Raw genomic sequence first — 18002 nt, 5'->3', positions numbered from 1 at the left:
GCGTCACTGGGCAACAGCCAGCAATACCAGCAATACCCGACGGCTCTATTAGAACTAACCTACGAGAAGTCTACCAAGCAACAGAGGCTGAGTTCTATTGACAGTATATTTCAGTTCAATGGATTTTCAAATTATATCTTCATTTGAGAGAGAACATGGAACGACAGAAGCCCGTGGCTAATGAAAACGGGACCACCGTGAGTGCTGTATACAAAAACAAAAACAAAAACAAAAACACAAAACAAAAAACCGTGTAGACTGCAGACAGGACACGAATCAGGGAGGATATTAGAGGCGAGTGAAGAGCACACAGAGCTAACCTACGAAACCGAACTGGTCGAAAACACGGGAGCTTGAATTTCTGTACGTATGTACAAGAGTTGTCTTTGGAGGAAACAAAACTGCAGACTTAGCTCGATGGATACACACAGCCCAGAATTAAACTGCACAGCGACATTTATTGTTTCAGCCTGGAAAAACATCCCTTTTTTTTTTTAAATTTCACACAGCAAAGCAAGTTAAAAACTTCACTCATCAAATAAATGATAATTTAAACAAGAACTTGCTAAAGAAACCTCATCACAACAACGTTTTAGGGCCTGATCACTTTTAAGTCCATGGGGCCATTAATGAATATCAACCAAGTGTCTCTTGTATAATCTGCAAGCCGTTTTTCCTACAACAAGAAGGCGTAACATGTTTCCTTGACTCAGGTGATACATTTAGAAAAGAAATCATGATTTTTTTCTTTTGCTGTAACAGGCAGACACTGTAGTTCTCGTTGTGATCAGGAAAGATGGAATGACTGCTGCCCTTCTCTCGCTGCAATCAACAGTTTCTCACGCATGATGTCAATGCTCGAGTAGTCCGGCAACTTAAGGTAGTTCACACAAGTCATTACAGAGGGCAAGAAGTCGTCGGGGTTCTCCGTGGACTCGAAGGTCTTCCGGACAATTGTCAGAGGTGGATTCAGACTCCGGAAGCCTGATGAAAGGGGAAGGAAGAAAGACCAAGGAGCTCAGTATGTTTACGGGATGCATATAGCCAAGGCGGAGAACGTTCTCTTTCTTAACCAGGGGACAAGAATCAGTCTGGCATCATGAACACGCCCTTCTCTCAGGAAACACACACTGCTCTGCTGTGCCGCACGCACGGGGTGCTCTTTCTGGCTTGGCAGCTAAACCTCCACAGTCCGTAAACGTTTGAGTGTATGGAATCTGGTATCTGCTGTATTTACCACAAAGAACCCTGGGGTTTAATGAGGAGGCAAACGGTTCCTTAGGCTTTCTGACTTTTCAGAGGACGCACTCAACTCCTATTAGGACTGACTCACTTCTGGGAAAGTAGACTTTATAAGGTATTCTCATCTAGGAGCCCGTAATGGACACATGGCCTGAGGATCTGAATTTTATCTAGAAAACTAACATCACGTGTTCATTAACTAACCTACTTCAATGTGTTTTAAGATAATCCCTATGAATTCCCTGGTGGCGATAGCTCTCATGTATCACCAAACTGAAAATTCAGAAGCATTACGGTATCAGAATGACTACGAGGCACTGTGAGTCCAACACAGAATAGCCTGCTGTTGGTACCCAAGTGTCTGCCTGTCGGACACTCCCGCCCGCACGCCCCCCTACAGAACAAAGGCATACCCACCTCCAACAGGCAATCTTGGGCTACCTGTCACAAACTGGAGAAACAACCTCTGCTGCTCATTATCAAAACTACTGAGAATCTCAAACAAGAACTTCACAGCCCGACTACAACAGAAATAAATAACCACAATTATTTCTTATATTCAAATACAGTTTTGAACACCACACAAGGCAGACTCTCACAATAAGCTACAAACCACCAAATTTAAATGACTACCTATGAATTCACATTACAACACACTCTGAAATCAAATTTGTTTCTGTTGTCACAGTGGGAATTCAAATGGAATGGTTACTGTACTAACAAATAAGACTTGTAGGGGATTATACAGACATCTCCCTTTCACTATACAGAAAAATGGGTAACGGGGTGAAACCTGTATTCTCCCTCCATCCCGCCCCCCCCCCCCCCCCCCCGTCTATTTTTGCAAAAATGCTTGATAAAAGCCATCTTTGGATCCTAAGGTCTTAACAGAAACGAGGCCTAAATATCAGAAAGACTCCTTTAAAATAGGTAGATAAATTTAGGGTGCCTGGGTGGCTCAGTGGGTTAATAAGCACCTGCCTCGGGCGTAGGTCCTGGGATCAAGCCCCATGTTGGGCTCCCTGCTCAGGGTGGGAGCCTGCTTCTCCCTCTGTCCCTATGCCCCTCACTCATGCTTATGCTCACTCTTTCTCCCAAATAAATTATTTTATTTATTTTTTTTTAAAATTTTTTATCTATTTACGATAGTCACACACACAAAGAGAGAGAGAGAGGGAGGGGCAGAGACATAGGCAGAGGGAGAAGCAGACTCCATGCACCGGGAGCCCGACGTGGGATTCGATCCCAGGTCTCCAGGATCGCGCCCCGAGCCAAAGGCAGGCGCTAAACCGCTGCGCCACCCAGGGATCCCAAATTTTTAAATTTTAAATAGGTAAACAAATTTTAAAATGTTTATAATGAAAAAAAAAAATGTTTATAATGTGTGCATATACACACACACTGCCACATTCTTAGCCATAAAATGAAAAGCCAGCAGACCTACTACTTACCTGTCATGAGTATAACCGTGGTCCGGCCTGCAGCACTCCATCAGTGTCTTCGCATCCCACGTGTCTGCTTTACTGCCACACAAGAGCTGATCCAGCTGTGTGTTTATACAACAGTAACAAGTTAGTAAGACACGGCTGCATAACTGAGTGACAACTCACAGGGCATGTAGTTTTGCATTATGCCAATAGGATACAGGCCTATGTGTACCAAATAAGAATATCCTTTTTAGCATCAAAAAAGTCTGCTCAGGACTTCTTTTTTTTTTTTTAATATAAAGTGCTCCTCTACTATATTTATAAAAATCAATCTTCTCTTCATTTGCATTAATAGGTACACTGCCCATTTGCAGGACTGGGTCCAAAAGAAGCCTTTAATCACAGACAAAAATGTCCCTGAGACAAACCCTTGGTTTAAGTTTTCCTAACTCTTCTCATGTCTCTAGAGGCTTTAACTTGATAATCTACTTCTATCCAGGGAGATTCCATAAATCCCATTTTCTAGAAATATGGGGGTATACAATAATAGAAGCGAAGACACAGACTAAGCTGGAGAGAGAAGTGGGAGAAGCTAAACAGACACAGCAAATGGGCAGCTTTCTCTCTGAGACACAGACGGCTGCCAGATGGCTGGCTGTGGCGGCACAGGGACCAAACTAGCTGTTACAGGGGAACGTTAGAAAGCAAGAAGGGCTTGTGTCTCCTTGGACAATCTAACATCAGTTTCCAGTTAAACCACTGTTTCTCTGATAACTGCCCATCTTTGCAACGACTGCATACTTTGAGAAAATCCAATTCAGGGCTTATAGAATTTAGTATCTACCTCGTGTCCCTCACTGTCAGGTACTTTATGCATCCTGTTCAGTAAGGCAGAGATCATCTCAATTTTATGGATGAGGCCGCCGTCTAATCAGATACAACCACCTAGATAAGGTCAGACGGTTAAGTGCTGGGAACCAGAATTCAATTCCAGGAGCAACACCTGCTGCTTTCAATACCAGGTGACACTCAGTGCCTGCCAGTGTCCCATACACGACCTGCTTCAATAAGTAGCAAACTGGAGTGGACATAAAAATTACAATGAACATTAAAATGCTGAGTCACTCAGAGATATCTGGATTCAGCCAATAATAAGTGTGTATTCTAGTTACCACTCAAATAATAAACAAAAGGGATTCCAAACTGTCCCTTTCCGTGCCATCTCACCACTAGGGAATGGTTGTTCAGATTCTTGCTGCACTTAAGATGGCTGGAGGACTGCACTTAAACTCATGTTCCCCCTTCTCAAAGGCATTTGCAAAAACTCTGTTAAAACTTCAAGGCCTGCCTCCAAACATTAAGCAATGTCTCACCTAATACAGGAAGTTTAGGTTAGAAAAAAAGTGGGGGATCCCTGGATGGCTTAGCAGTTTGGCGCCTGCCTTCAGCCCAGGTTGTGATCCTGGAGTCCTGGGATTGAGCCTCATATCGGGCTCCCTGCATGGGGCCTGCGTCTCCCTCTGCCTGTGTCTCTGCCTCTCTCTCTTTCTCTCCTGTGTCTCTCATGAATAAATAAAATCTTAAAAAAAAAAAGAAAAAGAAAAAGAAAGTGTGCCCTCCTCCCTGTCCCTGCCACTACTGTGGACTCAGGGCCCCCCATGCCAGCGACAGAACCGCAGACACCTGCAGCACATCCCCTGCTGGCCAGGATGCAGGGTCATGTGACAGGAGGCTGTCTGCTCACCAATTAACACCAACCCCACACCCTAACAGCTAAACTGTATTTAGTATTTATATAACAATGTTATTTATAATTAGTATTTAATACTCTTCTCTGCTCAGGAAATGGTCTTTATTTCCCAAACCTCTTCCCCCTTCCCCCAAGTTTTCCTGTTTGCAACAATTCTTGGCTATATGGCTTGGGGACAGCTCACTAGATAACTACAGAGACACACAAGGAGCAATGACCATTTCTTTTAGACACCAGCTACTCACTTCTTCCGGGTAGAAGTACTGAAGATGACTAAGTGGAAAGACGGATTCAAATCCATCTCTGAAGGAATCAAATTGCCTGGAAACGCCTTCATTTAGTGCCCAGAATATAACCAGCTGCAAAAAGAAAGGTCTTTTAGAAACCATGAGAAGATTTCATATCTCCTTCTTATCCAATATGTGGCAAAGTACAGTGAAACATCCTTCCCGATCACTTAAAAACAAAACAACGAAAAACAAAACACAAGTTATAAGTCTCTAAAATAGCTCCCAGAAAACAACAGAGACCTCTCAGGTCAATTCTAACCCCAGGGGCCTGGTCAATAAGAAAACATAAGACAACAATAAACCGCTGGACATTTATATTTAGCGTGTTTTTAAAATTCATTTACGCAGAATCCCGATGTCACAGAATAATACCAGATGAGAAGCAGATAAGAGTTTCCCAAGAGGAAAAATGTTATTAAGAAGCTCATGTTTCAAGATTCACAATTACCAACTGTTAAGTATTCTGATTTTTAATGTGAAATTTTTAGATCTAAATCCTGACAAAGTTCTTAGAAGCCAACCCTTTTGCAGTGCACCCTCATTTACAAAAAGGCCAACTACAGAAATGCAGTCACATGAAATTGAAAAGTAACAGAAAGCATTTGTTATTGGTCCAAAATAATCTAGCCATCGACGACTTTGGCTAACCCACCGGGTTCAAGAAATAAGGACATATTCAGATAAAAATGAAAACCAAAACATAAGTGTTATTACAAATTATTTTCAGAGAACCTTAATCTGGATGTTAACTCATCATTTACCAGTTGGCTAAAAGGTCTGCTTTCTCAATGTGAGGAAAAGCAGGTAGTATGAGCACACAGTCCTCTGAATATTAAAGGAAGTGTGGATCAGTCACAGAAATGTTGGAGACCTCTGCTATCTATGCTCTTTCTCTACCAGGTGAAGAAACCAGAGCCATCATTTCTATATAAACCCACTGAAGGCTGCTGGAAAACCTAAGTCTGGGTGTAGATGGTATTCTATCTTGAACACAATGCTCTTTCCACTTGAGGTCAGAAAAGAACCAAAAGAAAACTTTCCAAAAATAGTCAAGAACCACAAATTATCTGAAAGTCCTCACTACACCCAACAAACGTGTGTGTGTGTGAATTCTATCAAGTTAGCAACTCTGATAGACAAAATGCAGCTTAGTGAGAACACAAGCAATAGCTCCTTTTCACTGATTTCTTTTAAATGAAGACAGCAAATTTGAGGTCATATGAGATTTCGTGAACTATCTGACCTGTTCTCTCAAAAGCAGATGGAAGCTAAGGCCTGAAGAAGTGGATGGGACACAGCCATTATGTGTGTCAAGACTCTCAGCTGGGCAGGAGAGGCAGCTTCCTAGGACAGGTGCTTTCTCTCCCCAGGAATAGTGCCAACAGGAAGTCTTGAGTTCCCACACCAGCATTCCCCTTCCCTCCCTGAAAGGTGCCCCGATTACATACTCTTAGGTACTCCTCTAAATTGTGGATGGTGACTGGTATGTCCTTTCCTCCTTTCTTCAGTTCAATGTTGGGAAACCCTGGCAGCGTGAAATCCAATCCTAGATCTTCAACTGAGCAGCCATTCATAGTCAGGGTTTCTAACGCATATTGTAGACTCTCTTTGGTCTAAAAAAAGGGGGGGGGGGAGGAAGGGATGTCAGACACAGTCATTCAGTTGGTTCTGTGTCTGTGTTTATAAAACAAAAGCTAGGCAAATACATTTTATGAGTTCCTTCTGCTCTTACAGTGTTTCTTTTTGTATCATCATTTACAAGTGAACAAGTCACATATCACAAAGGAAATAATCTTAAATACTTAAGAATCCAATTATTTTTATATAGGCACAAACAAGATCAGGAAGTGTTCCTTCAACATGAGATGTCTGTCAATTTGACCCTATTTCAAATCAGATTTCACAGAAAGTGATCATCACTTAAGTGATGGTCAATTTAAGAGTGCCTATAGAGCCAGAAAAGCTTTTCCTAAATTCTATATTAATCTTAATGAATCCAATTATATACATAGTTAATTGCTATATTATTAATAATATTAGTTGATTAGTTAATTCCTTAGTTAGGAAACCATAAATACAAATAATGCACTATCTAAGGAACAGTAATTAACTTTTGTTCCCTACAAAGTCTAAAGAACACCCTGGAGATTCCTTATTCAATCCCATCAGGACTAGCATAACAGATCTGTATCTACCTAATAATGCTGCAATGAAAAAGGTTCCTCAAGTCATACTCTGAATATAAAAGCAATTATTAGTCACTTTGTTAAATGCTTAAGAATACTAAAGGGTTATATAAATAGATACATACTCTTAGATTAGAAATCTAAGACCAACATGCAAAACTACAAATGGTACCCGAAAATTAAGGTATCTGGTATAGGAAAAAGCAGCGAAATCGCTTTCCAAATTGGAGATACCCCTGAATATGAAATTCCTAATGGCTCAACAGTCCAGGTGAAAGAAATTAGTCAATTAAACTAAAAACAACGAAACAAAAAACGAGGGAGTTTTGATTTTAAATTAGTAATTTTTAAAAAGGAAATGAAAGCCATTTAGGATTCCAGATAATTCAGATGCAGAAGAGGTGACAGCAGTAATATTAAGGAACAATCCTAATCTGTCCTCTTCTGTATAAAAGCCCTGTTGAGGTCTTTTCCACCTCAAATGAATGATTGGAAAACACCAGAAGGGAGGCCTTTCATTTTACATTTATAAAGACTAGATGGTAATCATCACCATCTCTTAAATGTTCTCTGGCTGGGCTGCAAAGCGCTCAAAATTGCCCCCTACCTCTTGCACAGACCACGGTGGTCACTGCTATCACTGCTATGCTCAGGCAAAGTCTCTTCTCCTACAGCTACTTAAGAAACATCTTATTTATAAAGGTTTACATTATAAAATGCTATCGTTGATAGGAATCTAGAATATAGTGTCCCCCAGATGTTTAAAAGGAATTTGCTATTTATTTCTTCAGACCTTATATTAAATTGAAAACTAACAAGCTTTAGGCCATTTCCCATGTATCTGTTAAGAATTTAAACTATCAAGTTTGTTCCATCTGTATACTTTATAAACGATGCGGTGAGGTGCTCCAGAATACCACCATTCCCCATGTGCTGGGTGAAAACTGGTTAATACAGTAATGCAGTTTTTGGAATGTGGTTTCTATGGTATGCACTTTTATATTTTTAAATTGACAACAACAAAAATAAAGATTAGAATAAATCTCAAAAAAGAGGAAAAGAACGGATGGAATATTGCAAAATCTGTAAGAGTGAAGGCTCCAGAACAAACAGCCTGCGTGTGAATTCTGCTCCCCTCCCACATTCTAGATATGTGACCTTGGCAGGTTACTCCACCTGTATCTCCCCTGGGTTTCTCATGAGTAAAAAGATGACTAACAGTAATATCTAAGTCTCTGAGGGGTGCTGTGAATTAAATGAATTAAGATACATATGTGGCACTTGGAACAGTGTCATGAATTTTACTCTTTCTTTCCTTCCTTTTTTGGGGCCATTATTTACCTAAGAGATGATTTCAAATTAAGATTGCATTTGTTTTTAAAACTTTCAAATCTGCTAGGCATAAAATTGATTCTAAAAATCCTAAAACAATAGATCTTCAATAGATCTTCTAAAGATGTACTTACTTGGCCTCTTTTAAATGCCAATTTCACTATTTTAATAAACAAACTTATTTTTCCAAAAATCACCAATTAATAAGGGAGATAAAATTAATTCCCTTACAAAGAAATCATCTTCTCCAGTAACAAGGCATTCTAAAACCCCCATCTCTCTACAGCTCTTCTCCAGTGTATCAGGAGACGGGACACTTTTCCTACAGAATCTCCTCTATTCTTATTTTACATAATTTATAAAATCGGAATTAATTTAACATCGGTCCATGTTGCCTGCCCAAATATAGCTAATTAAATCTGTGCCACTGCTTTTTAAATAAAACCTTGTCTTCCTCTAAGGTCTGACACGGAACTACTACTAATCTCCGACTGGGTCAAATAATTTTTAATCTGTTATTACTGTAATAAAAAAGCCTCAACAGGTGTTACCAAGAAATAGTACACCCACTGTGTGTGTACACCCACCATGACTTTTAAAACTATTTTCCTAAGATTGTTCTATAAACAAATGATGGACTGCTCCTAAGTTAAGCCACCTTTCTGGAAAGAATGTGTCCTGAGAATAATTTTTATTGATTCCAATGCTTACTAAAAAAAATTCAGTATGATCCAGTATCTGCCCAGATACATAATGCCCATCTAAAATTTAATAAATAAGAGCCTTATGGGTTCAAGTCAGGAGTATATTTTATTAGTTAATCAAGCTATTATTACAGGTCAACTTACCCATGTGAAATCGTTTCAGTTATTCTAGTAAAAAAAAAAGAAAACTAAACTCTTCTAAACTAAAACATTAATATAAAATAATAATTGGTCAAATATAAACCACTTAACAAAGACCTCATCTTGCAACATTAAGAAACTGATCCACTTGACCATTCCCTCATCTTCTAAGCTTACCTGGGATTTATCTTGCTCAAGTCTTTTCTTCTGTCTGACAATGTCTTCTAGGTGATACACTGATCTGGCTACAACTGGGTCAATGTCAAACAAATCATGCGATGTCAGTGAAGTTTCTTGCCTTAGCATCCACTTATAAAAGGGTAAGCCAAGGGGAAGGTCCACCTGCAAAAGAAAACACAAAATAGTCTAACCGTCACGCTAAGCTTCTAGAATTGTCTCAGTTCTATAACTGACATCTTAAGAGATCGTTATAAAGGTTAAGTAATCCAAACCCCCCTCTCCAAAAAAACACGTTTTCTAACTGTTTTTTTCATTATACGCAACTATTCCCATTTAAACCCAATTTGGGGCCCTGATACTGTGAGAATTTTAGTTCACTGAAGAATGCTATTTAAACAGACCTTGAAAAGGTTATCTTTAATGTTGGACATATATTCTCCATAAAGGCCTCCAACCTGAGACATGTTTATAATAGGAATCTTACTCTATTTGCGGCCAAGTAATTGAAATTCCACTGTAGTCTGTATTACTAAACATTTGAAAGAGGTTAAAAACAAGAACCACCTAAAACTGAAAACTTGTAACTTTTAAGATAACTCATTAACCACCCATTCTGCAGGCACAGCAAAAACGTCAGGTTGGAAACTTGACACTGGATGAAAGACAATGTCTTCTACAGACTGACCAAGTATCTCAGAAAACGTGAGAAGAAGAAATGAAGAAAAGGCTAGAAACAGTCAAAGCTCTGTGAATACTTAGTTCACAGGTTATTTTCACTCTAGCATTCCAATGACCACTTGCCGCAGTTGAGCTGCAGAAAGCTCAGGCTTTCCTAAATGAATTTAAAAATCTAGTAACATACTTTAAAACCACCCTTCACGTTGCCTGATTCTCTAAACCCTTGCTACTAAAGCAATGGTTCATAACAGCAATTTGGCATCACCTGGGAGTTCGTATGAAAATGTGAAATCCTTACTGAGAAAAGCAGCAAACAAAAAAGGAAAAAAAAAAAAAAAAAAAAAAGACAATGAAGACCGTGGATTCTTGGGCCTCATCCCTGAATCTCAGAATTAATTTTTTAAATAGAACCTCTGTTAAATTCATATACACATTAAAGTCTGTGAAGTACTATTTTAAAAATAAAGTACAGGGGATTCATATAGTTTTATAGAAAACTATACAAATACAAAAAAGTTGCAGACAAGCAAATACTCTTAAACTTACCAATCTGAAATCCATGATAGCCTTGGCCATTAATTTTCCTAAGAAGCGAAACTTCATTTTAACCTTTGCGATATGGGCCGGCTTAGCCGTCCGACCAAAAGGAAGCGCAAACAGGCCCTGGAGGTTTTGAATATACTTGGTCCCTTCTTGGCTTCCTATAAAATGATCAAGTCATAAAACTTTAGATGCTATTTCCCAAAACAAAACAAAGCAAGACAAAACAAAATGTGGTAAACTAAGAACATTTAAAAAATTCAGAATTCTCAAAATCAGACAGCAGATCATCATGGGATGAAGCTCTCTAGAACGGAAGGCTCTAATTTGATAAAAGAGAAAGCAAAGGCTAAAAGGAATTAAAGGTCAGAGAGCATGGCCTTCTACTAGAAATTGTATCTATTTAGGGGGATCCCTGGGTGGCTCTGCAGTTTAGAGCCTGCCTTTGGCCCAGGGCATGAACCTGGAGTCCCGGGATTGAGTCCCACGTCAGGCTCCCTGCATGGAGCCTGCTTCTCCCTCTGCCTGTGCCTCTGCCTCTCTCTCTCTCTCTGTCTCTCATGAATAAATAATTAAAATCTTAAAAAAAAAAAAAAAAAAGGGAAAGAAAGAAATTATATCTATTTAATAAATTATAAAGGCCCTTTTTCCTGATCTGAAAAACACAAACTGACTTACAAATGAATATTACCTTTTGGATTGCTGAGAGTCACTTCTTCACCTCTCCAGAGACCCAAGTCAGCTCTCTGAAGTTCCTGAGATACAAGTGCATAAAACTCCAGTGTAGGCCCAAGACCTGTACCAACCTACATGAGAACAGAAGTAGAACAATTTCAAATTTTCAGAACTTTTGCTGCCTTTTTTTCCCCACAGGCCAACCTTTTTGCAGTGTGGATAACTAACAGCAACAGTTTATTTCATGCATCATTTCCCAGACTGTCCTGACTATATTCCTTCAGGATCGGTCACCTAGAACAAGAAAGCCACCCTTTATTACTCCCTAGGACCCTCACGTTTTCACTGTATGGTTCAGTACTGTTGTAGTGCTCTCATCCCCAGGGAGTAAAAGATGGCTTTGTCCCAGCATATATCTTCTTCTTTGGGTGAGCTGTTAGCCTGAAACCAGCTCAAATGTCATCTCTTCAGGAGATGCCTCCTTTTCTGCCAGTTGCTCTGCTCCTTTTTCTTTAGACTCCTATTTTCAGCTAAGTACTTTTCACATCACATAGCCGTAATTTTATTATGTGCTTGCATTTCTCACTGAAGGGTAGCTTTAATTCACCTTTGTACTCTCTTTAGTGTCCGGACACACAAGAGGCTTTTAACAGGGGTTTGTTGAGGAATACAGGAATAAGGGAAGGTCAGATCCATGCTGGCACGCACCGGGCTAACTTAGCCTCGGAGAGTTTGTCAGTGTTTCTCATGCCACACAGTGCCCTGGAAACTCCTGCGAGCTTTATCAGCATGTATGCATGGAGATGGTTGAGTGTGTCCTGAGGAGTCTTGCTTGATAGGCCTGGTTTAGAGCATGGCCGCTGGTATTTTTAAAACCAGCTTCAAAGTGATGGTACAGCCTCAAACGAAAACCCCTCCTCCGTGGGACATAGCCTGTGTCTGTTTTCATAGCCTAGTTATTCCTTCCTGTTCTATCCAAGTCCTACCAGCTCGGACCATAAATTAGGTATGCAGCTAATGACCAGTTAATATCATAGTTTATATAGGCACATCAAACCATAGTCCTGAGCAAGAGAACCAGAGTTCACTTGGAGATTATTTGCAAATAATGGGCATTATCATTATAATAGTTACTTTTAAAAAGTATCCCAATAGCTCAACAGATTAGATGCAATCCAACGAACATTTTGATCAAACTCTGCAAACCATGATGTTATTGGGTTGGCTGTGATAACACCTGGGCCCACGCCCGTCCCTTTCTAAGTATTTCACAGCAGTAAATGGCATCTGCATTCACCCAGGGCTCCAACAAAACCCTGGCTTTTCTCCTTTTTTACTCCACACAGTCCAAGTAATCATACACCAGCCCCCCTTCAAAATATATTCCATACTGGTTACCAGCATCATTAACCCTTATCTGGTCTATTTATTGCTAAAAACCTCCTGCTTGGTCTCTGTACCAGCGCTTGCAGCATTTCATTGTCCAGCCTCAGTGCTGAGAGGATAACCATCTCACTCAAAGCAGAAGCTCAAGTTCTCACATGGCTTGCAGGTCCTCAGTGACCCCTCCTATAGCTTGACTCCTACCTCTAGCCAGTCATTCTGGAAAGGGCCAGGACTCTGCCTCAGAGGTTTTGCTTCTCTGCTCTTTTCTTAGAAACTCCCTTCCCTAAATGGTAATGACTTGCCTTGGCTCAAATGTCCTTACATTACCTATCTCCTCCCCGCTTTGATCCATCTTATTTTATTTTTCTTCATCATGCAGCCTAACATACATATATGCATAAGTACATGTACACTAACCTCTTCACACTAAAAAAATAAAAATAAACTAAGAATAAATTTTTAAAAATTGCTGTGTGATGGTAGGAATTTTTGTGTACTCTGTTCTCCACTGAATCCTGGGTACTGGAGGAGAGGAAAAGAGGGAAAGAGCTACCAAGAGAAAAGAAAAGCTGCAGTAACAACTGATTTCCACCAGATGGTGCCTTAGAGCCACTTAATTTTCTTCTCCCTTTAGGGTAATTACCACTAGGCCAAACACAAATCACAAAATCAGATCAGTCTAATTCCTTCATCCAAAGAAGGGACTAATATTTCCAAAGGTAAAACAGACTTAAAATATTAAACGGCACGGGTATCACTGTAAACACATCACCACAGTAAATCTCTGTGAGGGTGGTTATGAGTAGGTCAAAGCTTCTCTGGCAATTCACCCAGCCAGGTATCTGTTCTACTCAGCCACTCCACTAGAAAGGTAGTAGGTACACTGTTTTTGCTCCATTTGTTTTTAAAGGAAAGAAAATTATAAAGCTTTAGAAATACATGTTTTGACAACTTGCTGGACTCAAAACTTCAAAAAGTCTTTTTCTTTCAAAAGCTAACATACTAGTGCTTTCACATGACCGTGCTCTGCTGTTAATCATTATAACATCATGATGAGAAAGGCCCATTCCTTATGGCCCCGTTGAGGCCATCACTGAGAATGTTACATCATCTGCCCAGCCTTATGGTCAGTGACTGTTGGCGCCAGGCTCCACAGTCCACACTCCTAACCCTTCACCATCTCAGAGGGTGGTCATTTATATCCCCAGCTGATGCTGGGGCTTAAAGACTCTCTGAGCCCAAAGACTGGTTTGGGTCTTCCCTGGCATAGCAATCACCCCTGTTCTAGATGGGGCCCCTTTTGATTTGGCATTTTGAGTTAGGATTCTTCTAGAGCTAGTCTGAAGTCTTCCTAATGACCACCTGCAGACTTGTATGGCTAAATCTGATTTATGACCTGAGGTCCTCTGTATATAAAAAGTCAGTACTCCTCACAACCCTTATTCCCCAATGAAATCAACTCCTGGAATCTTTTCCATAATCAGTAAGTAGGATCCAGCAATAAAAACTAAAATTAGGACTTCTGTATCAGTGACTGAATCCCGATGATCCTTCAAACACTCAATGTGATGCTATTCTGAATTTGTTTAGGTTGCACATGAGATGCAATCTGAGCAGAGCCATGAAAGATGCAAGAGGGAAGGAAAGACAGACAGTCCTGGCAAGAGTAAAATGTAAGAAGCAAAGTTAAACTCAGTAAAAGAAGTCAGCTGGAGCAGAGGTCTTGCAGTTTTAGAAGAGGAAATAGAAGCACGTAAACATCTAAAACATGGTTATCCTCTGAGCAAGAGGCATGATCAGTGTGGATTCAAAAGACCATCCCAATTGCTTATCCTAGCAGTCAAGGCCTCCACTCCACCTCCCTCTTTCCCACCACTTCCAGAGCAGTCACTCCCTACCAAGCCCAATCCTTTGCTCAAGCCACAACGTTTGGGCCCCTAATCCTCCCACTCTCTTCCATCAAGGTCTAAATCTATGGTCCTGCCCACACACTCCAAGACAGTAGGACCTGTCTGAAAGCCTTGTTCACTTGACACCCATACCACTCTTCAGCCACATTAATTTATACCTTTGTCCTACGACGTACCCCACAACTACGCTATAGTCCTTTGACTATAGGAACTCTGCCATAAATTAGATCCCTAGCACACTGTATTCTACTTCCCAGGTCATAACTACTTCAAGTTTTAATTTTGATGACTAAATACTCCCAAGTAACTTTTCAAAAGTCTTAATGAGAAGATGAAAATGCTTAAGAAAATGAACAAAAAAAAAAAAATCAATCATAATTAAAATTCCTTGGATAACTATACGTAATATTGCAGATTGTTTGAGGTTGTACTTTAACTCACATTTTATAGACGAAAAAACTGAGAGGCAGAGGGATTGGCTATTATAAATAAATAATCAGTATAATAGAAGGTTTGGGAATTTTAGGTCTGTAAGAGTTTCAAAAGTCCAAACATTCTTAAGTTTTGTCTTAAAAATATTTAGGGAAAAGAGGGAGGAAGGTATCCACAAGAGACTCAATATTTCATGGTTAAAATACAAAGAAAACCATTATTTGAATATTTTTGATGAACTGTTGTGGCTGTTTAAAAGTGCCTCAAAAGAAATACATGACAAAAGTTAGAAAGGAAGTCAAGCTGTTTTTTTTTTTTTCCCCCACAACCCACACCAATTGTCTAACAACATTGGTTAGTGAACTATGCTCTGGCCCACTTCCTGTTTTTATACAATCTGCAAGCTAAGAGTGGTTCTTACAATTTCAATGGTTGAAAAATCCTGAATATCAACTCACCACATGTGAAAATTATATGAACTTCAAATTTCATTGACAATAAAATTTTGTTGGCAAACGGCCAGGCTCATGTGTATTAGGTTTTGTCTATGGCCACTTTCATGCTTGTACAAAGGCAAAAATGGAGTACTTTTGATGGAGACTGAATATTTACTATCTGGCCCTTTACAGAAATTTCTCAAACCCGGGCTCTGCAATAATCTTAAATGATCTATTAAAAAGTTATTAGAACTAACATTTATGAACATCACAGAAAATAAGGCCAAGATACAAAAATCACCTGTATTTCTACAAAATAACAGCAACTGGAATATAAGTATGGTATCATTTTACATATCATCACAAAACACAAAACATGTAGGGAAAAATTTAACAAAGTATGTGCATGAAAGACCTCTAGATTTAACTTAATGAAGTGATACTGAGAGAAATAAAAATACCTAAACAAATGGAAGTCTACATGATGTTTAAAAAGTCTAAGACTAGACACAATACATGTCAATTTTCTCTCAAACTGATCAAAGTTCAACACAATCCCAATCAATGTCCAGTGAGGTCTTCTGTGGACACTTACAAGCTGATTCTAAAATTTACTTGGGCCTGAGAATAACCACAACTCTGACAAAGTAAAGCAAAATTGGAGGATTCATTACCTGACTTCACAATTTATAGTTAATTGTGAAGATCTAGTAATCATGAGTATAGAGTAGCAAAGAACACAAAACCCAGGAATAGATCCAAATATTCATAATCGACTGTTTTCAAATAGGTGCCAAGGTCATTCAATATGGGACAAGTATATGCCTTTTCAAACAAAGGGTGCTGGATAAAAGGAATAGCCTATATTTAGGAAGAGAGAAAAAGAACCTTAACCTCTTACACTATATCTAAAAATTAACTAAAAATGGACCATAGACCAAAATATGAGAGCTGAAACTATAAAAACACATGGGAGAAAATCTCTGAAAACCAAGGGTGAGGGAGAATTTCCTGGGATAAAAAAAGCACAAACCAAAAAATAAAAATTGATAACTGGACTTCAACAAAATTTAAAACTTCTGCTCTTCCAAAGACATTTCATGAGGAAACTGAAAGATAAACCACAGAGTGGAAGAAAATGTTTGCACTCATCTCAAAGAGACCTTGTATCCAGAGTAATAAAAGAACTCAATCATAAAACCCAACACTGGAAAAGTAGACACTCCTCCAGAGAAGATATATGAATGGCCAGTGAAACAAATAGGAATGAAACTATTATTAATCATCAGAAAAATTCAAATACAACATAGTAAGATACCACTTTAAGCCACCCCCAACCCCAAATTAAAAAGACCCAAGGGTTGGTGAGCATGGGACCCAATGGAAACTCTCATACTTCATCACTGCTGGGAATGGGAAATGGCAAAGCTACTTGGGAAACAGTTTGGTGTTTTTCATAAAGTAAAAACATATCTTACTAAAAATAAGTTTGCAATTCATCCCTGAAGAATTTACCTAAGAGAAATAAACACATATCTATACAAAGACTTGTACACAAACGTTCACGGCAGCATTATTCATAAGTGTCAAAACTGGAAACTAAAATGTGCATCATTTGGTGATGAAACATTTCCTGAAATATCTATACAATAGACTCTTACTATTACTGATAAAAGGAAACAAATTGATACAGGCAACAACATGGATGCATCTCAAAAGCATTATGCTAAGTGCGGGAGAAGAATAACACAAATGACTACAAACTCTACTACTATTCCACCCTGCACATCATTTTAAAAAGACAAAACTACAGGACAGAAAATAGACCAATGGTTGCCTCTGGGTGGGGGTAGGGCACAAAGTGGTTTAAGAAAACAGTCCGAGGTGATGGGATTTTTTTTTTCTCCATCTTGATGTGAAAAGGGTTACAAACTATACATTTAAACATTCGCATTCATACAACTAGAATTGTAAATGTTGTAAGTGTGTGTTTATTATCTGAGATTTCTTTTGAAAAGCAGTTCAAACATTTTGAAAGGTATGCTTAAAACATCCTTTTACTTTATCAACCTAACAATTACAAGCATTTGCTCTTACACAAGGAAAACACCTGTCTTTTTATTATACACTTTAGCTTTGGAACCTGGAGAGCTTCGATTTTCCAAGATCATCCAAAACAGAGCAAATCTCCAGTTTCTAGATAAATTTCCCAATTGTCTCTGAATGTTTCAGAGGACCAACAAAGTCTTATTGAAAGTACATATTAGGCCAAAACCCGTCCACACTCATAAGCTCACCTCATTTTCATACTGGATTTCTAACATGGCCCGTGAGCTACCGAGATCCTGCATTACAGACTCCGCTTGTTTCAGCAGCTCCTCTCTGTTCACAGTACGCTAAAAAAAACAAAACAAAACAAAAAAAAACAAAACAAACAAACAAACAAAAAAAAAACCAAAAAACAAAGTACATGAGGAAACTATGCTCATAATACACTTTAATAAATAGGTGGCATTTTCCCAGAGTGCAAATAAATGTTAAAAGATTCCTTTTAAGATTCACTTATTTGTGTGAGACAGAGAAAGCATGAGAGAAGAGGAGAAGAGGAGAAGAAGAGAAGAGAAGAGAAGAGAAGAGAAGAGAAGAGAAGAGAAGAGAAGAGAAGAGAAGAGAAGAGACATGTGAACCTGTG

General features: G+C 39.1%; 1 protein-coding gene across 50 annotated transcripts in view; it reads right to left on the bottom strand.

Annotated features, from left to right (window-relative positions):
- Nucleotides 1-438: 438 nt before the first annotated feature.
- Nucleotides 439-18002, bottom strand: part of TRIP12 (thyroid hormone receptor interactor 12) — a 145442-nt gene continuing 127878 nt past the window's right edge. For all 50 annotated transcript variants that reach the window (XM_072719266.1, XM_072719263.1, XM_072719268.1 and 47 more), the window contains 9 exons: nt 17608-17706; nt 11162-11276; nt 10477-10631; nt 9250-9414; nt 6158-6322; nt 4665-4778; nt 2694-2788; nt 1660-1763; nt 439-984 (listed from right to left, as the gene is read on the bottom strand). In XM_072719266.1, the coding sequence (XP_072575367.1) occupies nt 788-984; nt 1660-1763; nt 2694-2788; nt 4665-4778; nt 6158-6322; nt 9250-9414; nt 10477-10631; nt 11162-11276; nt 17608-17706 (1209 nt within the window). In that variant the 3' untranslated portion in view covers nt 439-787. The remainder of the gene's footprint in view (nt 985-1659; nt 1764-2693; nt 2789-4664; nt 4779-6157; nt 6323-9249; nt 9415-10476; nt 10632-11161; nt 11277-17607; nt 17707-18002) is intronic.

The sequence above is a fragment of the Vulpes vulpes genome, chromosome 9, assembly GCF_048418805.1.
Source record: "Vulpes vulpes isolate BD-2025 chromosome 9, VulVul3, whole genome shotgun sequence".
In the NCBI taxonomy this organism is placed as follows: domain Eukaryota; kingdom Metazoa; phylum Chordata; class Mammalia; order Carnivora; family Canidae; genus Vulpes; species Vulpes vulpes.
This window is presented reverse-complemented; position numbering and strand designations above follow the sequence as displayed.